This window comes from Blennius ocellaris, assembly GCF_963422515.1.
Source record: "Blennius ocellaris genome assembly, contig: SCAFFOLD_50, whole genome shotgun sequence".
NCBI classification, from domain to species: Eukaryota; Metazoa; Chordata; class Actinopteri; order Blenniiformes; family Blenniidae; genus Blennius; species Blennius ocellaris.
Window position 1 is genome coordinate 349,297 of NW_027661850.1, and position 21,786 is coordinate 371,082.

At 47.5% G+C, this 21,786-nt stretch overlaps 1 protein-coding gene across 1 annotated transcript; it reads right to left on the bottom strand.

Annotated features, from left to right (window-relative positions):
• Nucleotides 1–1,614: 1,614 nt before the first annotated feature.
• ric8a (RIC8 guanine nucleotide exchange factor A) lies at nt 1,615–20,029 on the bottom strand (the record flags this gene model as incomplete). The annotated part of the gene is given in 14 exon segments (XM_080522262.1): nt 1,615–1,756; nt 3,071–3,413; nt 7,057–7,201; nt 7,890–7,985; nt 8,163–8,313; nt 8,500–8,594; nt 8,873–9,060; nt 10,273–10,372; nt 10,882–10,962; nt 11,075–11,196; nt 11,199–11,216; nt 12,562–12,775; nt 15,044–15,091; nt 19,946–20,029. Coding segments are annotated over 14 exon segments (1,827 nt in total).
• Nucleotides 20,030–21,786: the final 1,757 nt, after the last annotated feature.

A 21,786-nucleotide genomic window follows, 5' to 3' on the forward strand; every position in this document is an offset into this window, starting at 1 on the left:
CGGTGGACGAGTTTAAAAACACTCCCTCGGCCTCAGATGTGCAGCAGAGATAGGAAAACACCAACTCTCCTGCCAAGAGGCAGAAAATCACCGTGCCGCCGCAGACACGTCTGTTGAAGTCGCCATTTTCTTCAAGACTCATCATGAACGCGTCGACATCGATATCACCTCGTTTGAGCTCAATATGGGCAACAGGGTAAGAAAAGTGCATGAAACTGTCAAGAAAATTGAAATTCATGCTCCCAGAAGGTGGCGCTATGACTACACGTACATTAGCATATGGCCGTGTTCAGGGCAGGACTCTGATGACTCCCAGGAAGCTTCAGGCAGCATGGAGAACAGGGTTACACATCACTTCCTGTTTCATGGCGAACCATCAGATTTGAAGGGGGGCCACCATGGCCACGCACTTTATGGAACAGTTCAGCACATTTTCATCAAGAAGGCCAGTTGTACATTCTGGACAGATTTGAGGTCTCCAAGACGTAACGCCCAGGGCGACTTTGTTTCACACATAAAAAATGGTGGACTGCCTGTTGGGGTTCCAGTAGGTGGCGCCATGGAGCCATTTTTCCAGACACATGCACAATGACCATAAAATATCAACATTTTCTCCATTTCTGACGAATATGCAAATGTTCAGAGACATTAGCACACATGGAGAGGTTTGGTGGACGTCCGACTGCAAAAACATGGGTTTTACATGAAAGACTGTAGATTTTGCCCTCACCTGAATTTTCACATATCGTGGCCGAACACTTGTGATGTCATTCTTCAGATTGGTCTGGATATGAAGCACATCAGGACACAAAATAATGTCATGACACTCATAATGCAACAGGAAGTCAGCCAGTTGGCCTTTACTCTGAAAATCTCCTGTTGAACTCCTGCTTGGGGCGAGTCATACTGGATGGATGGATGGATGGATGGATGGATGGAGCTTGAACCTTCTTCACCATGCTTGCATCCACCTTTGACTTGTTGTCTCTCTACTTCCTGCTGTATGTGTGTTGCGCTTCATCTCATCCTGATGTCCATCCTGCCTGTTGACGTTCCTCATCACCTCCTCGGCACTCAACTCCTGATCCTGATCCTCAACCAGGTTGTGGTGAACTGAAATGACATCTGGTGCTGTGACCGGAGCATCCAGCAGAGGTTTCCATCCAATAATGAGACAAATCTCTCATTTAAACACATTTATGGTTAATTTCATCATACCGGTTAATCTATTCAAGGACAATACAAAGGAGCATTAATTTCATACAGAAGACTAGACTGTACATAACAATCTGTTGTTTCATGTTTATCTTCTAAAAAATAAAGCATATATATATATATATATATATATATATATATATATAAAAACGCAGACATCTATAAAGCATGACCTTATTTTGCCTAAAGCCACCTGGCTCTACCATCACAACCTACCAACAGCTCTTTGACATTGACTTCCTGAAGCTTGTAATTTGAGTTGATTGAAGAACAAGTTTTTATTTTAATTTTTTTTAAACCGTTTCTCTTTGAATAGATTGAAATCTCCTTCCCATAGAGCAGCCCTGTGTTGGAACATTAATCCACACTTTTGTTTTGGAGGCTGGGATGATTGTGCTTTCATGCTTCTTCCTCGCTGTCTGAGCGACCGGGCTCTTCAGACTGGAACAAGGGATTGTGGGTAAGTTTGTGTAAATCATCAGGAGTCATCTCTTTCATCTTCCCGTCCATACCAAGCTGCATGGGCTGGATCACGTTGGTCCTACAGAGAAGAGGAGGAGGAGGAGGAGGAGGAGGAGTTCATTAGTAGGAAATCATCTCATCAGGTTAGTCATGTTTAACTTTTTTCTTAAGATTAAATTTCACACATTTGACCATTTTTCACCTGTAACATAATGATCGGAGTCTCCAACATCATCTGGGCTCAACACCGTGTATTCAAGTCTACAAGTGTACAAGTCTATGAGTCTATGAGTCTACGAGTCTACAAGTCTACAAGTCTACATGTCTACAAGTCTATGAGTCTACGAATCTACGAGTCTACAAGTCTAAGAGTCTATGAGTCTACAAGTCTACGAGTCTACAAGTCTACATGTCTACAAGTCAGGCGGCTTAGGGGGCTTAGGGGGATCAGGGGGCTCTCGAAGCTCAGGGGGCTCTCGGGGATCGGGGGGCTTAGGGGGCTCTCGGAGCTCAGGGGGCTCTCGGGGCTCAGCGGGCTCTCGGGGATCGGGGGGCTTTGGGGGCTCAGGGGGCTCTCGGAGCTCAGGGGGCTCTCGGGGATCGGGGACTCAGGGGGCTCTCGGAGCTCAGGGGGCTCTCGGGGCTCAGGGGCCTCAGGGCTGGAGGATCTACACTGTGGCGTCATCCGTCAGCAGGAGGAAACCGTCCTGATGGTGTCCATCGTCCTCTCGGGGACAAATAAAGTCCTTACATTGGAACTGTGTCATCCAGAGGTCAGCGACCTGTGGCTCTTCAGCCTTTCTGTAGCGGCTCCCTGAAGCCTTCAATCAATTATACCTGAATAAACATTTCAGCTTGTTTTCATTTTATTTACGCAGACAAAGTCATCATTAAAAAAGACTGAACTAAAAAGGGAAGAAAAACAAGAAAATACTACTAAACAGCTTAACAAAAAAAACCAACCCTGAAATGACGAGGACTTCTACAAGAGAAAATACTTTAAACTATGGAGAAACAGAAAACTGTGGGGAAAAAAGAGTCTAAGAGGTAAGAATGGCTAAACTATCAAATACTTCCCATCCTAATTGAAACTTCATGAATAAAACACAATGTTTATCTTCATCCAAACTATTTCTGGAAGTCAAATCCTGCGTTCACCTCATTTGAAAGCTTAATTGTTTTGCAGCTGCAGTTAATTTTCATGTGGTGGAAAGTGAGGAAAGCGGCTCTGGATGTCTGAAAGACCTGTTGGTGTCAATGAGGTGGGCTTCATCTAGTTCCTTCAACGTTCCTTCACAAGACGACAGAAGAACCATTTCCAGGGTTCCAGACAGAACACACACTCTGGACCTCCATGTTGAAAGGTCCGATCCAGAGAAGAAGGAGCACTGACCTTGACAGCTTGTCGAACATGCTGACCAGCTTCATGGCCTCGTACTCCTTCTGCTCCTCCGTCATGCCCTCCATGGGGTCTGGCTGGTCCTCCTGCACCACTCCGGTGACGGGGTTGATGCTGGAGACAGAACCCACAGAGCATGAGGGACTGGACCGGGGCCTTCCGGAGGAGTGTGGTGACGGGAGCAGTACTGACTGGGCCTTGGCTTCTCGGTACTCTTCTGTCTCCGAGTCTTCGTCCTCAGAGTACATCCCGGACTGGCGCCCCCCCCTCAGCAGCCCCCGGGCCGCCAGCAGGCCGGCGGCGTTTCCATACCCCGTGTACTTGATGAACCTAGAAACTTGATGGAGACAACGACTTCAATACTCTCCACCCAGGCAACCAATCGACAGGATTTAAATGAAAACAGGATTAAAGCAGAGCGAAGACCTTCGCCAATGCCACATCTGTCACCATGGAAACCAACAGATTACAAGGTTCTGATCCAGCACTCCACTCCTTTCATCATCTGTCATAGTTGTTTGAATTGCTCCATGTTTTCACTGCTTGACACTGATGTACACACATTCGACAAGTTCTGTGACCCCCCCCCCCGACCTTTGACCCCCCACGAAGCAGGGTACTAACTCACATGTCCATCAGCAGTCGATGCTATCTATTAGCATTGCTAGGTTCCTCTTCCATTGTTTTACTTGAACACTGTGTCAAGTAACATTTGTGAGAGTGAGTTGGTCTGTGATTGGCTGAGAGTAGAGAAGGGGGTGGGGAGCAGAGTAAATAATAATAATTTTTTGATATAGCGCTTTAACATTGGATTATTCATTCATTCCATACTGGATGGTGCTGAACTGTGGCCAACAGATGAGAGGCGGCCATTTTGTGCCATCAGGTCCTGTGACCACCACCAACCACTCACTCTCTCACTCTCTCACCCTCTGACCACCACCAACCACTCACTGTCTCACTCTCTCACCCTCTGACCACCACCAGCCACTCTCTCTCTCACTCTCTCACCCTCTGACCACCACCAACCACTCACTCTCTCACCCTCCCACCCTCTGACCACCACCAACCACTCACTCTCTCACCCTCCCACCCTCTGACCACCACCAGCCACTCACTCTCTCACTCTCTCACCCTCTGACCACCACCAACCACTCACTCTCTCACCCTCCCACCCTCTGACCACCACCAGCCACTCACTGTCTCACTCTCTCACCCTCTGACCACCACCAGCCACTCTCTCTCTCACTCTCTCACCCTCTGACCACCACCAACCACTCTCTCTCTCACTCTCTCACCCTCTGACCACCACCAACCACTCTCTCTCTCACTCTCTCACCCGCTGACCACCACCAACCACTCTCTCTCTCACTCTCTCACCCTCTGACCACCACCAGCCACTCTCTCTCTCACCCTCCCACCCTCTGACCACCACCAGCCACTCTCTCTCTCACCCTCTGACCACCACCAGCCACTCTCTCTCTCACCCTCCCACCCTCTGACCACCACCAGCCACTCACTCTCTCACCCTCCCACCCTCTGACCACCACCAGCCACTCACTCTCTCACCCTCTGACCACCACCAACCACTCACTCTCTCACTCTCTTAACCTCTGACCACCACCAACCACTCTCTCTCTCACTCTCTCACCCTCTGACCACCACCAGCCACTCTCTCTCTCACTCTCTCACCCTCTGACCACCACCAACCACTCACTCTCTCACTCTCTCACCCTCTGACCACCACCAACCACTCTCTCTCTCACTCTCTCACCCTCTGACCACCACCAACCACTCTCTCTCTCACTCTCTCACCCTCTGACCACCACCAACCACTCACTCTCTCACCCTCCCACCCTCTGACCACCACCAGCCACTCTCTCTCTCACCCTCTGACCACCACCAGCCACTCTCTCTCTCACCCTCCCACCCTCTGACCACCACCAGCCACTCTCTCTCTCACCCTCCCACCCTCTGACCACTACCAGCCACTCTCTCTCACCCTCCCACCCTCTGACCACCACCAGCCACTCTCTCTCACCCTCCCACCCTCTGACCACCACCAGCCACTCTCTCTCACCCTCCCACCCTCTGACCACCACCAGCCACTCTCTCTCACCCTCCCACCCTCTGACCACCACCAACCACTCACTCTCTCACCCTCCCACCCTCTGACCACCACCAGCCACTCTCTCTCTCACCCTCTGATCACCACTAGCCACTCTCTCTCACCCTCCCACCCTCTGACCACCACCAACCACTCTCTCTCTCACCCTCCCACCCTCTGACCACCACCAGCCACTCTCTCTCTCACCCTCTGACCACCACTAGCCACTCTCTCTCACCCTCCCACCCTCTGGCCACCACCAGCCACTCTCTCTCACCCTCCCACCCTCTGACCACCACCAACCACTCACTCTCTCACTCTCTCACCCTCTGACCACCACCAACCACTCACTCTCTCACCCTCCCACCCTCTGACCACCACCAACCACTCACTCTCTCACTCTCTCACCCTCTGACCACCACCAACCACTCACTCTCTCACTCTCTCACCCTCTGACCACCACCAACCACTCACTCTCTCACCCTCCCGCCCTCTCACCACCACCAGCCACTCTCTCTCACCCTCCCACCCTCTGACCACCACCAGCCACTCTCTCTCTCACCCTCTGACCACCACCAGCCACTCTCTCTCACCCTCCCACCCTCTGACCACCACCAGCCACTCTCTCTCTTACTCTCTCACCCTCTGACCACCACCAACCACTCACTCTCTCACCCTCCCACCCTCTGACCACCACCAGCCACTCTCTCTCACCCTCTGACCACCACTAGCCACTCTCTCTCACCCTCCCACCCTCTGACCACCACCAGCCACTCTCTCTCTCACCCTCTGACCACCACCAACCACTCACTCTCTCACCCTCCCACCCTCTGACCACCACCAACCACTCACTCTCTCACTCTCTTAACCTCTGACCACCACCAACCACTCTCTCTCTCACTCTCTCACCCTCTGACCACCACCAGCCACTCTCTCTCTCACTCTCTCACCCTCTGACCACCACCAACCACTCACTCTCTCACTCTCTCACCCTCTGACCACCACCAACCACTCACTCTCTCACCCTCCCGCCCTCTGGCCACCACCAGCCACTCTCTCTCACCCTCCCACCCTCTGACCACCACCAGCCACTCTCTCTCACCCTCCCACCCTCTCACCACCACCAACCACTCACTCTCTCACCCTCTGGCCACCACCAGCCACTCTCTCTCACCCTCCCACCCTCTGACCACCACCAGCCACTCTCTCTCACCCTCCCACCCTCTCACCACCACCAGCCACTCTCTCTCACCCTCCCACCCTCTCACCACCACCAACCACTCACTCTCTCACTCTCTCACCCTCTGACCACCACCAACCACTCACTCTCTCACCCTCCCGCCCTCTGGCCACCACCAGCCACTCTCTCTCACCCTCCCACCCTCTGACCACCACCAGCCACTCTCTCTCACCCTCCCACCCTCTGACCACCACCAGCCACTCTCTCTCTCACCCTCCCACCCTCTGACCACCACCAGCCACTCTCTCTCACCCTCCCACCCTCTGACCACCACCAGCCACTCTCTCTCACCCTCCCACCCTCTGACCACCACCAGCCACTCTCTCTCTCACCCTCCCACCCTCTGACCACCACCAGCCACTCTCTCTCACCCTCCCACCCTCTCACCACCACCAGCCACTCTCTCTCTCACCCTCCCACCCACTAACAGAGGACATATCTTCTCTCCCCAGGAGCCGATCGCCCCCACATGATGACGAATCATCCCTGAACTTGGTAAAATACATACATACATACATAGAAACTAATAAATAAGTACAAACACCTCAAATTCTGTTGGTGAAGGTAAAAATCACTCCCACTGGAGTTCAGCTGTCCAACATTAGTTTCTCCAGTTGTTTTCCTGTTTCTCACCACTTTCTTTGCAAAGCACGAAGAGGAACTCGGCGGCGCCGTCCTTCACGTCGGTGTCGACGTGCGTCATCAGCCGCACCAGCTTGTTCCTCAGAGCTTCGCCCGCCTCGGGCCGGGTTTTCACATCCCGCAGTGGAGGTAGGACCTGGAGACACACAAATACACTGGACACCACTATTTGCTGAATGGCAGCAGCTGTGGCTCTACCGCAAAGTCATGGTACATCATTTTCTTCATTTACTGTAAACAAAAGGATTGATATTGTTGATTTTATATTAAAATAATGTAATTGAAAGGTTTGACCCATAAAAATAATTTTGCTTCAAAATTGACAGTATAAATTTAAAACTACTTATTTATTCTGTGAAGAATCCCAGAAATTCCAGTAAATATCGAGCTCCATGAAGAAATTTCCCATAAAAATGACTGTCAATCAATTTCCACAGTCAATGATAAGTGCTAATTAATAAATGCAAAAATCACCATGGCACTTGATATAAATTTGATTTGTTATCAGTACATCAGTATGAACATTTAACTGTGAAAAATTGTATTGTTTTCAAGAAATAAATGCAAAAATGTGTTTACATTTTAAAGCATCATTCTGCTCAAAAAAGTGTTTACAAGAATTCAAATGTAAATTTTTTGGAGAGAAAAAAGGTGAAAAATCCAGGTTTTTTTTCCTGAATGGCTGATTTAGAACCATTTTAGAGTTTAGACATTTTCACTGTCATGGTTTGACAGTTTGTCACCATAAAATCTACCCACATTTTTTAGTGTATAATCACTCAAAATCAACCAATGTTACCAACCAACATGCTCCAGGCACTGACCTTTGACCTGAGGAACTTCCTGGTCTCCCTGTGGATGCGAGCGCTTTCAGTCAGCAGGTTGATTGGCGGGAGAAGAGTCTCCTTCAACCTCTGGCCCTGAGACACACACACACACACACACACTGAACCAACCTTTTACTTCTGGCTCTTGCTGTGGGACCAACAGGTCAATGAGGCAGTTCAGCAGTTCATTTTCCTGAGTTCATTGTCGTCCTTTGTGGGTGATATGCTGAAACACAAACACCAGGGCTCTACGCTCACTGTCCATCTCACCCGGTCAAGCCTTTTCTCCATGAGGTTCAGCAGCATGTTGACAGCGTCCATGTTGACCCCCATGTGTTCAATGGATCCGTGCTGCACTTTGGGAATCAGCAGGACATCCAGACACGGCAGAGGCAGGTTGCCCAGTAAATTCACCGTGTGGCTGAGGAAGAGGAGGGTGAAGATTAGACAAGATGAAACAGACATCAAGAAAGGCTTTTCCAGTGAGAACTAGTTTGTGTATTTTCATGGGTTTTTTTGATCGTGAGACAATTTATCTAATCAGAGAAAATGTCTTTGCTATGAGCTTTGAGTTGTGGAGGTAATGGAGGAAGTGGCGGGGTGCTACCTGTGGAAATCTGAAGTTTCTTCTTCTCCACCTGCACTGCTCATTAGACAGTGTCGCAGTATGGCTCCCAAGTGTCTGTAATCTGCTGCGTCTTCCTACACACACACACACACACCCACACCCACACCCACACACACACACCCACACACACACACACACACACACACCCACACACACACACACACCCACACACACACACACACACACACACACACACACACACACACACACACACACACACACACACACACACACACACACACACACACACACACACACACACACACACACACACACATACACACACACACACACACACACGATGAATGAAAGCGTGACTGAACATGTGTGGAATGAATGACAGTGTTCTCACCTCGTCCACCTTGCGTCTCTTTGTGTCAAAGGTGATATTAAAGAGTATTTTGAGTGTCTCCATGGCGAGTTCAGTCTGCTGCCGGCTCAGGGGGGGCAGATCCTCTGGGGGGAGGTCTTCAAACTTTGCCCTGGCGGTCTCCAGCGTCCCGGGCCAACACAGACCCAGAGTGGCATCCAGCTGATTACCTACACAGAAAGGAAGGCCTATTCACCTGGTCTACTCCTTAATGTCCTCGGCTTCAGTGTCTTTTGTTCTTGTCCTTGTGCAACTTTACAAAGCTTAATTGTGATCAGACCTATTTCTGATAGGCCAGAGGGTTTTCTCTGGGGACTTCTTCACGCATTCCCACAATGACTATATACTGGCTCTGGCTGAGGCCAAGTTTACATGTACCCAGAGTTTTTAAAAAGAAAAGATATTTCTCCTTTACATTTATAAAAGAACTCTTTATTTACATGGACCTGCATATCCACCTGGTTCAGAGCTGCGATAAGCAGCCAAACCTATAGGGGGCAGTGTAGCAAGAAGCATGAAGCCATGATTGCAATCAGAATCCTGGAAAAAAACATCACGTCACTAATTATGACGGAAATATCTGCCTACCCTCCTTTAGAGGCAACCGGAGACAGAGTTTTCAGGAATCATCGCTGTTTATGTGTAAATGCACCCAAACGCGGACAAATATCATTGTTCTTTCAAATATCTGGGAATGTGTAAATGTGGCCTTAGAATGTGCTTGCAGGTAATTGTGTTTCTCCCTGTAAAGGCTCCACAAATTGCTGGATTGTCGGCCGTCAGGCTCATCACAGCCGTCACACTGGCCACAGCTGTACCAGACGATCATTTCTGCAGACTGGATGAGCAGAATCTGTGCTGACTCATCATGACTATCACGTCAACGCAGCAATGCAACAATGAAACATCATAAGTGTGCACCATCCGTTCAGGAAAAATAAAGGCGCTAAACATAGGCAGAGAGTCCACCCTGGAGGTCTTTTTTATTATTGGAGACACATTCCAAAAAGAGGAAGAGGAGAACATGGATTCCATTGTGGCTTGGAAAGAGAGGGGGTGTCTGAGCATGTACCCAATGCTTTTCTGGACGGTGTCAGATGGCCGAGAATTGCACAGTTTGTGGGAACCTTTAGTGTTGTAATGGACTAGTGACTTGTGCGTGGTGTAGTCTTATTCAAGACCTCACTCGGAATAAAAGATGAATGGAAATGGATGTGTGTTGGACACTACATCAGTTGAAGACTGTTGACCTGGAAATGGATTCAACACCAGGAACAACACACTGTCCGACAAGAAGTCCAGTCACAGGCCAATAAGATCTCACAAGGACAAAAGATGTTCTCAACCAGTCCTGGAGGATCACACCTAATACAAGGAGATACCTAAGAGAGTGATGCCATGAAGCTCTCGAGCCAGCTGCTCTCTGACGTCCACTCTCAACGCTGTCAGCAAGAAGGTCACACGCAGGTCAAAGAAACGGACCTGGGCAGATAGAGCATGGAAGCATGGAACGTTGTTGAATATCAAACCTCCATGTTCATTTAACCCTCAGTTGTCTAATGCAAGGACTGAACAATTGGTTCATCCTCATCATCATTCTTCTAGGACACATTTCTGCTTTTACAGTGACACAACAATCATGGTCAAATATTCAAAGAAACCCAGCCTGTCTGATGAGCTGCAGTAAATAAGGCTCTCTGTCACTTCTCTACTGAGAGCATGTCAATCTACTGTATAAAAGGACGGGATGCCAAAATAACTCGAAATCACTAAGTCATAAGAACTGCTAAAGAATGTGTTACTGGTTGTCATGTTGAGGACCTGCTGCTTCCACTGAGGATCGTGGTGGACACAGCAGCAGTCTTTGGAAGGCCTTCAAAGCCTCTACCAACAGCCTGCAACATATTTGTTTTCCAGGGACCATGACCAAACTGCATATGTACAACAGTAATGGGATTACATTTAATCATCTACTGAATTTGTGTTCATACCTCGTGGTTCCAAGTGGAATCGTGGCATTGCTTCAGTCTCTTTGCCACGCCTTCAATCAGCTGGAGATCTGCTGCCACCACCTGCCATCCATCCATCCATCCATCCATCCATCCATCCATCCATCCATCCATTAGTCACATTTCATGGAGGATCAACAAACAACATTCTAAGTCAAAGAAAAGGAAGCCTAACCTGTCCGGTCTCACTGTGAAGCAGAATATTACTGATGGACTTAAGAGCCTCAACAATCACTTCTTGGTCAGTGTTTTCTGAAGGAGGCATCGATTCCTTCGCAATTTCACTCCATTCCTCTGCTGCCCGCCCAGCCTCTCCTCTGTCCTCTTCAAATATGAAGACAAATAAGAAAAAAAGCAGCTTGCTCGACATCCCCCTCCTAAATAACCTGATACTTTATTCTTTTGAGGATTTTTATTATCCTTTTTTTAATGGAATGATTCTATATTGAATGTGTGCTGCTCGTTCAAAACTGCAGACATATCCATTCATTCATCCGTCCATGAATGAGGGTTTCAGGGTTATAGTCACAACTGGTTATAGTCACAACCAGTTCTGACCAAATCTGGTCCATCCACCCATCCATCTTCTTTCCTGTTCAGTCCATCTGGGGCCTCAGTGGCAGCACAGAGAGGAGAGAAGCCCAGGCATCTCTGTCCCTGAAAACTTTGTCCAGCTCTCCAGGAGAACCTCCTTCCAGTTGGACCTAGAGTTAGTTCGTGGTCTTCTTTGCTGGTCCCGACCCACTTGCTCCAGGAAGGCCGAAGACTCTGAACTCCTGTTTGGTGCATAGGCACAAACAACAGTCAGAGTTTTCCTTCCTGCCATCTTAAGCCACAAGGAGGCAACCTTCTTGTCCACCGGGACACTCCACCTGTGTGGCTGCCAGCTGGGGGGTTGTGAGGCTCTCCACCCCCACCCGGAGCCTCTCACCCTGTGCGCCGCCCAAGTAGGAAAGAGTCCAGCCCTTATCGAGGAGTGGAGCCCGACAACATTGAGTTGGTACCTCTCAACCTCCTGCTCCCACTCCAGCTCCTACCCCCAGTGAGATGACCTTTAATGTTCCAAGAGCCAGTTTCTGCTTCAGTTCTCCGGCACTGCACGAGCAATGCACTACTCCCCCATTGGACTGCACATTCAGACTGACAGTCGTTCTGGACAGTCGTTCACAGTGGACATGGTACCAGACTGCTGTGAGGAAGGATCTGAGTTCTCTGTTGACCGGTTGATCCACACCTCTCTGTCATGACCGGGATGGTTGAAAATGTTTTTTGTGAAATATCGACAGACTGACTGACAAGCTCAACACATCCACACATAAAGTTGATCTGATATCCCTTCAAATTGAGAAGATCCAGTTTGAGTTGGTATCTTGTTAAGGTGCCACCTGGTGTGCTCCCATGCTGGGTCCACCCAGGCTCCCATCATTAGTCCACTCAGCATGCCCACAGGGATGATTGGCCTGTTCTGCTCTCCATGGTGCCCTTGCAATCACATGTGGACTAAATGAAAAAGAAAATGGATAGATGGATGGATGGATATATATTCATGCTCTCTGCAAGCTTGTTTGGGTGTGGAGGTTGATTTGGAAGGATTACAGCATGGCTGTTTGGATTTGGAATGTTGGGAGATTCGGTGGACTCTGGGTTGTTTACAGGACTTACCTTGGCCCTCCAATGACTGGCTGTGAGGAGCTGTTGGAGAACTGGACACAGAAATGCCAGCGTAGGAAGCGAGAGTGGACAAGGCCTGGTGGTTAATAAATGGTTCCAAGCATTGTTGGTCTCTGGTCAGGATGCGGACAGTTTCCAGACAGGCGAGCAAACAGGATGGCTGCAAGTCTCTATTCAGGAAATTGATCACCAACTCTCCCAATCGCTGTATAACACAAAACAATGGATTGTGTTACATGTATATTCCTGGAAGCACAAATAGAATGTAAATATTTCTTAATAATGAGTTGTAGATGAGAGTTTCCATGTTCTCCCTGTGCTCAAGGGAGTTTGGAGTCTTCCCACTACTCAGTCACTTGGTATGGTTTGGTAACTGGTTAGGGTTAGGGTTAGTTAGGGATAGTTGTAGATGTGTGTCAGCCCCTGTTATTGGGGGGGGGGGGGGGGAACAGACGCATCATCAGCTGGGAGCGGAGTTATCTCTGGAGTTATCACTACCGACAAGGTGGAAGAGACTCTGAACCGGCTTTCTGAAATCTACAGCCAACATGGAGCCCCACAGTGTTTATAGAGAAAAAAATAACACGTGGGAACCATATAATAAGTCGTTCCCTGAAGTCATAATAAAAGGGAAGAAGATAATTTAATCACGATCGCAGGGCTGTGGCGCTGGAGGTCCAGAGCTGCGGCACTGGCAGCTGCGTCAGATATACTGTATCACTTAGAAGAAGTTTTCCATTGTGGTTTTTTCAGTCTTTTCATGGTAACATGATTGTAACTAAGTTCACTTCCAGGTCTTGTATGGCGTTATGACCACAGACTGAGGTCTGCATGAAGCAGCAGGGGGCGCTCCGCTGTGAGACGCTCCACTAGTTTCTACCACAGAACTTCTTTATAATGAAGCCAGACTTTTGGTTCAACAGCAACTACTAAACAAACTACAAACTACTGGAAATGAAAGCTGGATTTTTTAATAAAATGAGCCTTTTAATGGCTTCATGTGAAAGACAACTTTAATCAGCGTGTGTTTATATAGGTTGCCAGGGAAACGGCTGTTGAGCTACGTTCTACCACCGTTACAGTCTGTCTCCTGGTTCCTGGACCAAACCACCGTTACAGTCCGTCTCCTGGTTCCTGGACCAGACCACTGTTACAGTCTGTCTCCTGGTTCCTGGACCAAACCACCGTTACAGTCCGTGTCCTGGTTCCTGGACCAGACCACTGTTACAGTCCGTGTCCTGGTTCCTGGACCAGACCACTGTTACAGTCTGTCTCCTGGTTCCTGGACCAGACCACCGTTACAGTCTGTCTCCTGGTTCCTGGACCAGACCACTGTTACAGTCTGTCTCCTGGTTCCTGGACCAGGCCTATGTTACAGTCCGTCTCCTGGTTCCTGGACCAAACCACCGTTACAGTCCGTGTCCTGGTTCCTGGACCAGACCACCGTTACAGTCCGTGTCCTGGTTCCTGGACCAGACCACTGTTACAGTCTGTCTCCTGGTTCCTGGACCAAACCACCGTTACAGTCCGTGTCCTGGTTCCTGGACCAGACCACCGTTACAGTCCGTGTCCTGGTTCCTGGACCAGACCACTGTTACAGTCTGTCTCCTGGTTCCTGGACCAGGCCTATGTTACAGTCCGTCTCCTGGTTCCTGGATCATACCACCGTTACAGTCCGTCTCCTGGTTCCTGGACCAGGCCTATGTTACAGTCCGTCTCCTGGTTCCAAGATCAAACCACCATTACAGTCTATCTCCTGGTTCCTGGACCAGACCACTGTTACAGTCCGTCTCCTGGTTCCTGGACCAGACCACCGTAACAGTCTGTCTCCTGGTTCCTGGACCAGACCACCGTAACAGTCCATCTCCTGTTTCCTGGACCAGGCCTATGTTACAGTCCGTCTCCTGGTTCCTGAACCAAACCACTGTTACAGTCCGTCTCCTGGTTCCTGGTTCCTGGACCAGACCAGTTACAGTTACAGTGAGTCAGAAATCAATGCTATACCGTCTTTACAGATGTGACAGGGTTTTCACCTCTCAGTTCAGAGACGGGATCTTATTGAAAGTCACTAAACTGCATCCAGGTGAGACGATGAAAGTGAAGCATGTGAAGCAAAGAACAGCGCAAACATTCTTAGACTTGAAGTAACTCTACTTTTCCACCTTTGTTTGTGCTGCAGGTAGCTGTGTGACTCCACAATAACAGAGTACAGGCTCTTTAAAAGGTTTGAGCTCATCCTGCAATTTAAAATAGTGTCAAGTACGAAAGAAGTTTCAGATATTTCTTCTTGGTACTTTGTGTCAAATGTAATAGGACTGTTCTGAAATGTTCAAGTAAAACACTGGCTGAATATGTGTTTGTGCATGTACATGAGACACACTATTAAAACAACATACACATCTTACAGTGTCTCCAATGATTCATACCACAACCGTTGGAGACCCGGGGTATTTTAAGTCTTGAGTTGACAGACCTTCCTGTCCTGCTCCTCTTGTTGTCTGAATGTGAAGCACTGGTTCATCTGCAGGAATCAAACAAACAGAAGATCAGCCAGAGAACATGTTGGACCTAATGCCAGTGTCAAGCACTCAGACAGATTGACGCATACAATCATTTTATAGGATACAGATTTCAGAGAGAACAATACGCTTACATACACTAAAGATTACTTTAGCACTACCCTTTTCTTTAAAACAAGTACACCTCACATGTTTCAAAACTTGTGTGTGGGATAGTGCACCTGAACTCTCATTCTCTCGTTCACCACATGTACAGGATGTAAACAATAGATTTTACTTGTTAGGGTCTAAGCATAAAACATTGTGAGAACCCTTATTAGAATGCAATTTATTATTATTGTTGTTGTTGTTGTTGTTGTTAAAGTTAAAAACGTTCTTTTTCGGCCAGGACTGCGGCAGTTTTGAAGCCCTAAATGTGCTCATCTGTGCAGTCATAGTGCCAACTTTTTGACACGTTGATGTATTTTTGTTAGCTCACTACCCATATTAACCTTAAATGTAGTGACCTAAACATTGACACGTTGATGATGAGTCATGCAGAAAATGGTGACGTCATCAATCTGTGGCAGTGTGGGAATTTGGACATTTCCTTGTGAAAATTGAAGTGTATATATCTCAGCTGCACATGATCCCAAACTTCACATGGTGGACACCAGCCCCAGTCTGAAGACGACCGCATTCATAAGTTTTGGAATAGTAATATCTACATATTTACATCGCCTGAACCATCCGGCCATTTTTCTTCAGATCATTGAGACGTGACTTAAATCTACACGGTCTGTTGCTTTCTTCAAACTTTTTTTGTGTCATGACCACTTTAAATCATTGCATTTTCACATACCATGACCCCAAAGGTAGGGATGTGTAGGGCTATAAAGCACACCAAAATGTCCTGAAATCTATAGCCTAGACCAGGGGTGGGAAATTCTGGTCCTTGAGAGCCTCAGGCCACGTTTACACGTACCCAGATTAAAAAAAACCACAACAGCTATTTCCCTCTCCACTGTGGACGGAGTTTTCAAGAATCATCATTTGTGGTGACTCGTAGCTGGTTTATGTGTAAATGAACCCAAATGTAGAGAAATATCACTGTTTTTTCAGATATCCTGGTGTGGCTCTCTGACTGGGGGTGTGGCTCTCTCTGACTGGGGGTGTGGCTCTCTGACTGGGGGTGTGGCTCTCTGACTGGGGGTGTGGCTCTCTGACTGAGGGTGTGGCTCTCTGACTGGGGGTGTGGCTCTCTGACTGAGGGTGTGGCTCTCTGACTGGGGGTGTGGCTCTCTCTGACTGGGGGTGTGGCTCTCTGACTGGGGGTGTGGCTCTCTCACTGGGGGTGTGGCTCTCTGACTGGGGGTGTGGCTCTCTCTGACTGGGGGTGTGGCTCTCTGACTGGGAGTGTGGCTCTCTGACTGGAGGTGTGGCTCTCTGACTGGGGGTGTGGCTCTCTCACTGGGGGTGTGGCTCTCTGACTGGGGGTGTGGCTCTCTCTGACTGGGGGTGTGGCTCTCTGACTGGGGGTGTGGCTCTCTCTGACTGGGGGTGTGGCTCTCTGACTGGGGGTGTGGCTCTCTCTGACTGGGGGTGTGGCTCTCTGACTGGGAGTGTGGCTCTCTGACTGGAGGTGTGGCTCTCTGACTGGGGGTGTGGCTCTCTCACTGGGGGTGTGGCTCTCTGACTGGGGGTGTGGCTCTCTCTGACTGGAGGTGTGGCTCTCTGACTGGGGGTGTGGCTCTCTGACTGGGGGTGTGGCTCTCTCACTGGGGCTGTGGCTCTCTGACTGGGGGTGTGGCTCTCTCTGACTGGGGGTGTGGCTCTCTGACTGGGGGGGTGGCTCTCTGACTGGGGGTGTGGCTCTCTGACTGGAGGTGTGGCTCTCTGACTGAGGGTGTGGCTCTCTGACTGAGGGTGTGGCTCTCTCACTGGGGGTGTGGCTCTCTGACTGGGGGTGTGGCTCTCTCTGACTGGAGGTGTGGCTCTCTGACTGGGGGTGTGGCTCTCTCTGACTGGGGGTGTGGCTCTCTGACTGGGGGTGTGGCTCTCTCTGACTGGGGGTGTGGCTCTCTCACTGGGGGTGTGGCTCTCTCTGACTGGGGGGGTGGCTCTCTGACTGGGGGTGTGGCGCTCTCTGACTGGGGGTGTGGCTCTCTCTGACTGGGGGTGTGGCTCTCTGGGCTGGGGGTGTGGCTCTCTGACTGGGGGGGTGGCTCTCTGGGCTGGGGGTGTGGCTCTTTGACTGGGGGTGTGGCTCTCTGGGCTGGGGGTCATTTTATAACATCCCATAATGTACTGAACATAAAAGATATGGAAAATATTAAGATATTGGCTTTATTATATGAAATACCAAGAACCCTTATGTTCTCTGTCTTTTTTTTTTATTGGTTGCTGAAAGGTTTTCTTTTATCCCACCCTGGCAGAGCTGTTGATTCCTCTGGTGGATCACTGGATCCGGACCCTGACCACAGGTTGAGATGAATTCCAGCTCGTCCACAGAGACGTCTCAGAGCTGTCGTTCTCCTGGATCACATCTGCTTCAGCCATTGGACTTTAGCTGGCTAGATCCTTACTGCAGCCATCTCAAACAAGCGCTTCCTCACATATCAACAGAACAGTGTCACACAGAGTTGAAACCATGTGAGAAGAGCCACAGGTCTCTTCACCTTTCACTTCTCAAAGAGGAAGAACAAAAGCTGTTGCCATAAATCTCTCACAACTGTTTGATCAGATCCACACCACTTAGAAAAGTGATGACGTCTTCCTACTGATGGCCAGAAGGAAGTACCACAGGTTCTTGTCATGTTTACATGAAGAAATGAATAATATTCGCTACAGTCCCAACTGTGACTACGCTTGTCTTCAAATCCCATCCTTATCATCTTTATCATGTTCAGCTTTTTAATGAATCTGCCTCATGAGTTGGTATATTTTTGTTTCTATGTTCTTTTTTTTGGCATGTGTGAAGAACAGCTTGACTTTATATTAAAGGTTCTTCCACTTTAGATTAAATCAATGTCACACCTTCTTCTTCTCCTTATATGGCAGATTCTCCGGTGGTAAGCTTTCGTTCTCCGGTGCGACTGGACCAGGCTATAGGCGACTCTATTTGTGTATCACAGGATCTAATCCTATTGCTTTCCAGATCAACTGCCACACTGCTTGGAGAAGCATCCAGGGAGGGTCACCTGGACAAGCAGACGCAAAGCTCAAGCTGCAATTAGTAAATGAAGCACTCCTGCTTTTAAACCTTTGCAGAAAGCAGAGCAGATTATGCTTAACTCCTTCCTGACCAGTGAGTCAAACCACATGTTATTGTTTCAGGGGCGGCACATTCGTCCGGCCAAACAACAGCAGGACCACATATTTCTGGTCTGCATATTAAGCTGTTAGTGTTGTTGTCAACCCTCTAGCTTTAGGAATTGTAGTAAAGAATTTTGCTTCCCTGCTTCATATGATATTTCTATGCAAATTTGTTAAAGCAGAATTTGTACATCTTAACTTGTTCATCTTAAGGCTGCTCTCTAAAGGGTTCAATTCGTACTGAAGAGAATGATGGCGTTCCACAGGGTACTGAGTTGGGACCCATCCTTTTCACTTCTCGTGGGGTTTCCAGCTCTCACTTTCATTTCAGGAGACTATTCTGTCGTATGGATGTGTTTTAAAAGCCATCAAACAGGATGTGGTATGTAAGTTTTTTGTCATGAGAATGTTCCCAACTGGAGAATTACATTTTCCCAACTTGTAACTTGTAGTTGTTGCCGTCTTAACAAGTGCAGTCTGACTGTCACAACAACGTGATTGCCTTTCACTAACTCCTTTAGGAAGTCTCCTAACACCTTTCCTTAACTCATTTAGGAAGCCTCCTAATACCTTTCCTTAACACTGTGATGTCATCCAGGGGGTTAAGGAAAGGTGGATAGAAAAGAAGATATGAGAGACTATTAGGAAGCACCCCTGGTTTACTTCCTGTTAGTGTGGATCAGAGCTGGTTTACTTCCTGTTAGTGTGGATCAGAGCTGGTTTACTTCCTGTTAGTGTGGATCAAAGCTGGTTTACTTCCTGTTAGTGTGGATCAGAGCTGGTTTACTTCCTGTTAGTGTGGATCAGAGCTGGTTTACTTCCTGTTAGTGTGGATCAGAGCTGGTTTACTTCCTGTTAGTGTGGCTCAGAGCTGGTTTACTTCCTGTTAGTGTGGCTCAGAGCTGGTTTACTTCCTGTTAGTGTGGATCAGAGCTGGTTTACTTCCTGTTAGTGTGGACCAGAGCTGGTTTACTTCCTGTTAGTGTGGCTCAGAGCTGGTTTACTTCCTGTTAGTGTGGATCAGAGCTGGTTTACTTCCTGTTAGTGTGGATCAGAGCTGGTTTACTTCCTGTTAGTGTGGATCAGAGCTGGTTTACTTCCTGTTAGTGTGGATCAGAGCTGGTTTACTTCCTGTTAGTGTGGATCAAAGCTGGTTTACTTCCTGTTAGTGTGGATCAGAGCTGGTTTACTTCCTGTTAGTGTGGATCAGAGCTGGTTTACTTCCTGTTAGTGTGGATCAGAGCTGGTTTACTTCCTGTTAGTGTGGCTCAGAGCTGGTTTACTTCCTGTTAGTGTGGATCAGAGCTGGTTTACTTCCTGTTAGTGTGGATCAGAGCTGGTTTACGTCCTGTTAGTGTGGCTCAGAGCTGGTTTACTTCCTGTTAGTGTGGATCAGAGCTGGTTTACTTCCTGTTAGTGTGGCTCAGAGCTGGTTTACTTCCTGTTAGTGTGGCTCAGAGCTGGTTTACTTCCTGTTAGTGTGGATCAGAGCTGGTTTACTTCCTGTTAGTGTGGATCAGAGCTGGTTTACTTCCTGTAAGTGTGGATCAGAGCTGGTTTACCTCCTGGTTGTAGCTCTGCAGAGCAGCCAGTGCAGCATCCTGCTCTCCGGTCTCCAGCTGCTCGATGATGCTCTGTAAATCCATCTCTCCGTAGAGCTGCTGCTTCTCTGAAGGTATCCGAAGATCTCCTCAATCTGTTGGAGCTGCTGTGTCACCCTCCAAAGGTGACCACATGATGTCTTAATGCAGATTAACAGGGATTAGGAGCTCTGCTGCTTTACCGGAAGAAACAGACTCTCCTGCTGCTCTCATTGGACAATCATTGAAGGATTCTGACGGGTGTGAGGCGACAAATTGGAATCAGAAAGAAAGAAACGCAGTCTGATGTCGCAATAAGGTTTTTTAATCTGAAAAAGACAGGACAGAAAACCAAGATACATGTTTACACTAACAATAGGAAACAATGCAGAATGATATTTAAAACTACTACCTTCTTTTACAATTTTATAAATAGCATATCTTTTAATGTTAAGTAATTTTCAAACTATTTGTTTGTGTGTGTGTTTGTTTGCATGCTGTAAGATTTGTGTTGTGTTCCATTTTTTAAAATCTATTATCTCATAGTTTTTGTCAATTATTATAACAACAACAACAACATTATTGTAACAACAACAACAAAAACAACAACAGTAATAATAATGTATTCCTGACACATTCTGGCGATAATATAAATTTAAAAATATGAAGAATGAAGTTTACAGGGATTTGATTTGATGTCTTTTTCAAAGAAAAACATTTTGTGTGGTTAAATGTTTTTAGAACTACGAGGTAAATTTTAAAAATGTATATAATTGATACTAATAGTAGCTATTATTAAATTGATTTTTTTACTTCATTGTAATATTTAAATATGCTGTTATCTGACAGGACATGATGCACTGTTAAGGTAAAAATGAGCATTGTGAATTCATTTTATCATGGCTTGTTTGAAGAATATGACTTCCACATTCTGAGTTATTTACTCTAATTGTATTAGTCCATCTATTCGCTGCACAAGTTTTCCGTGATTAGATTAGATTAGATGCTTTATTGTCATTGTACATGGTACAACGAAATTGCGGTGTCGCTACAATAGACACACAGACATACAATGGAACACAGGCAGCTATTCTCACATTCAGCATTGCATTCATCTCAGCAAACACACCATATATACAGAATAACCTAAACATTCACACCCACATTCAGCTCTCACACAGACCCGCTCACACACCCCCAGATGAATGAGAAAGTGAGGACATTAGTGCAGTAGGTAAAAAAAAGTAAAAAGGAAACAAACCGATAATAAGTTACAACCGATGAGATTTCCATTAACTCTTGTTCTGTCCACGGTGGAGATGCAGCTTCCCCAGCTCACCCCCCATAGAAAATGGCTTGATGCCACCAGAGAGTCAAGACTGACACAATAACAATATATTGCATATACAGCATATAGAAGATGAATGGGTGTTGTTGTTGTTATTATTATTATTATTATTATTATTATTATTATTATTATTATAAGACGAAGCGTGAAATCTTGGAATCGCCTCAGCACGTTACTTCATGATGCAACAAACTGTAACTGTAACGATGCCGCGCTTTATAGGTGATGGGCGTCCCTTCGCAGTGCAAAGTGTGTTCGTTTTATAGCACCGAGCAAACGCGCGGGCGGGGTTGATGGTTCACATCATGAAATTCTCTTTGAATCTCATTATTCGTAACATAAGGGGTATCTACACATATTTACCGCTGTGAGAGACACTGTACGACTTAGACAGTCTGAGTAAGTCTTTATAACCCTTTAAACTCCGATCTTCCGGACGACAGAAGGATTCGTCTGTAGTGTCATGACGTCATAA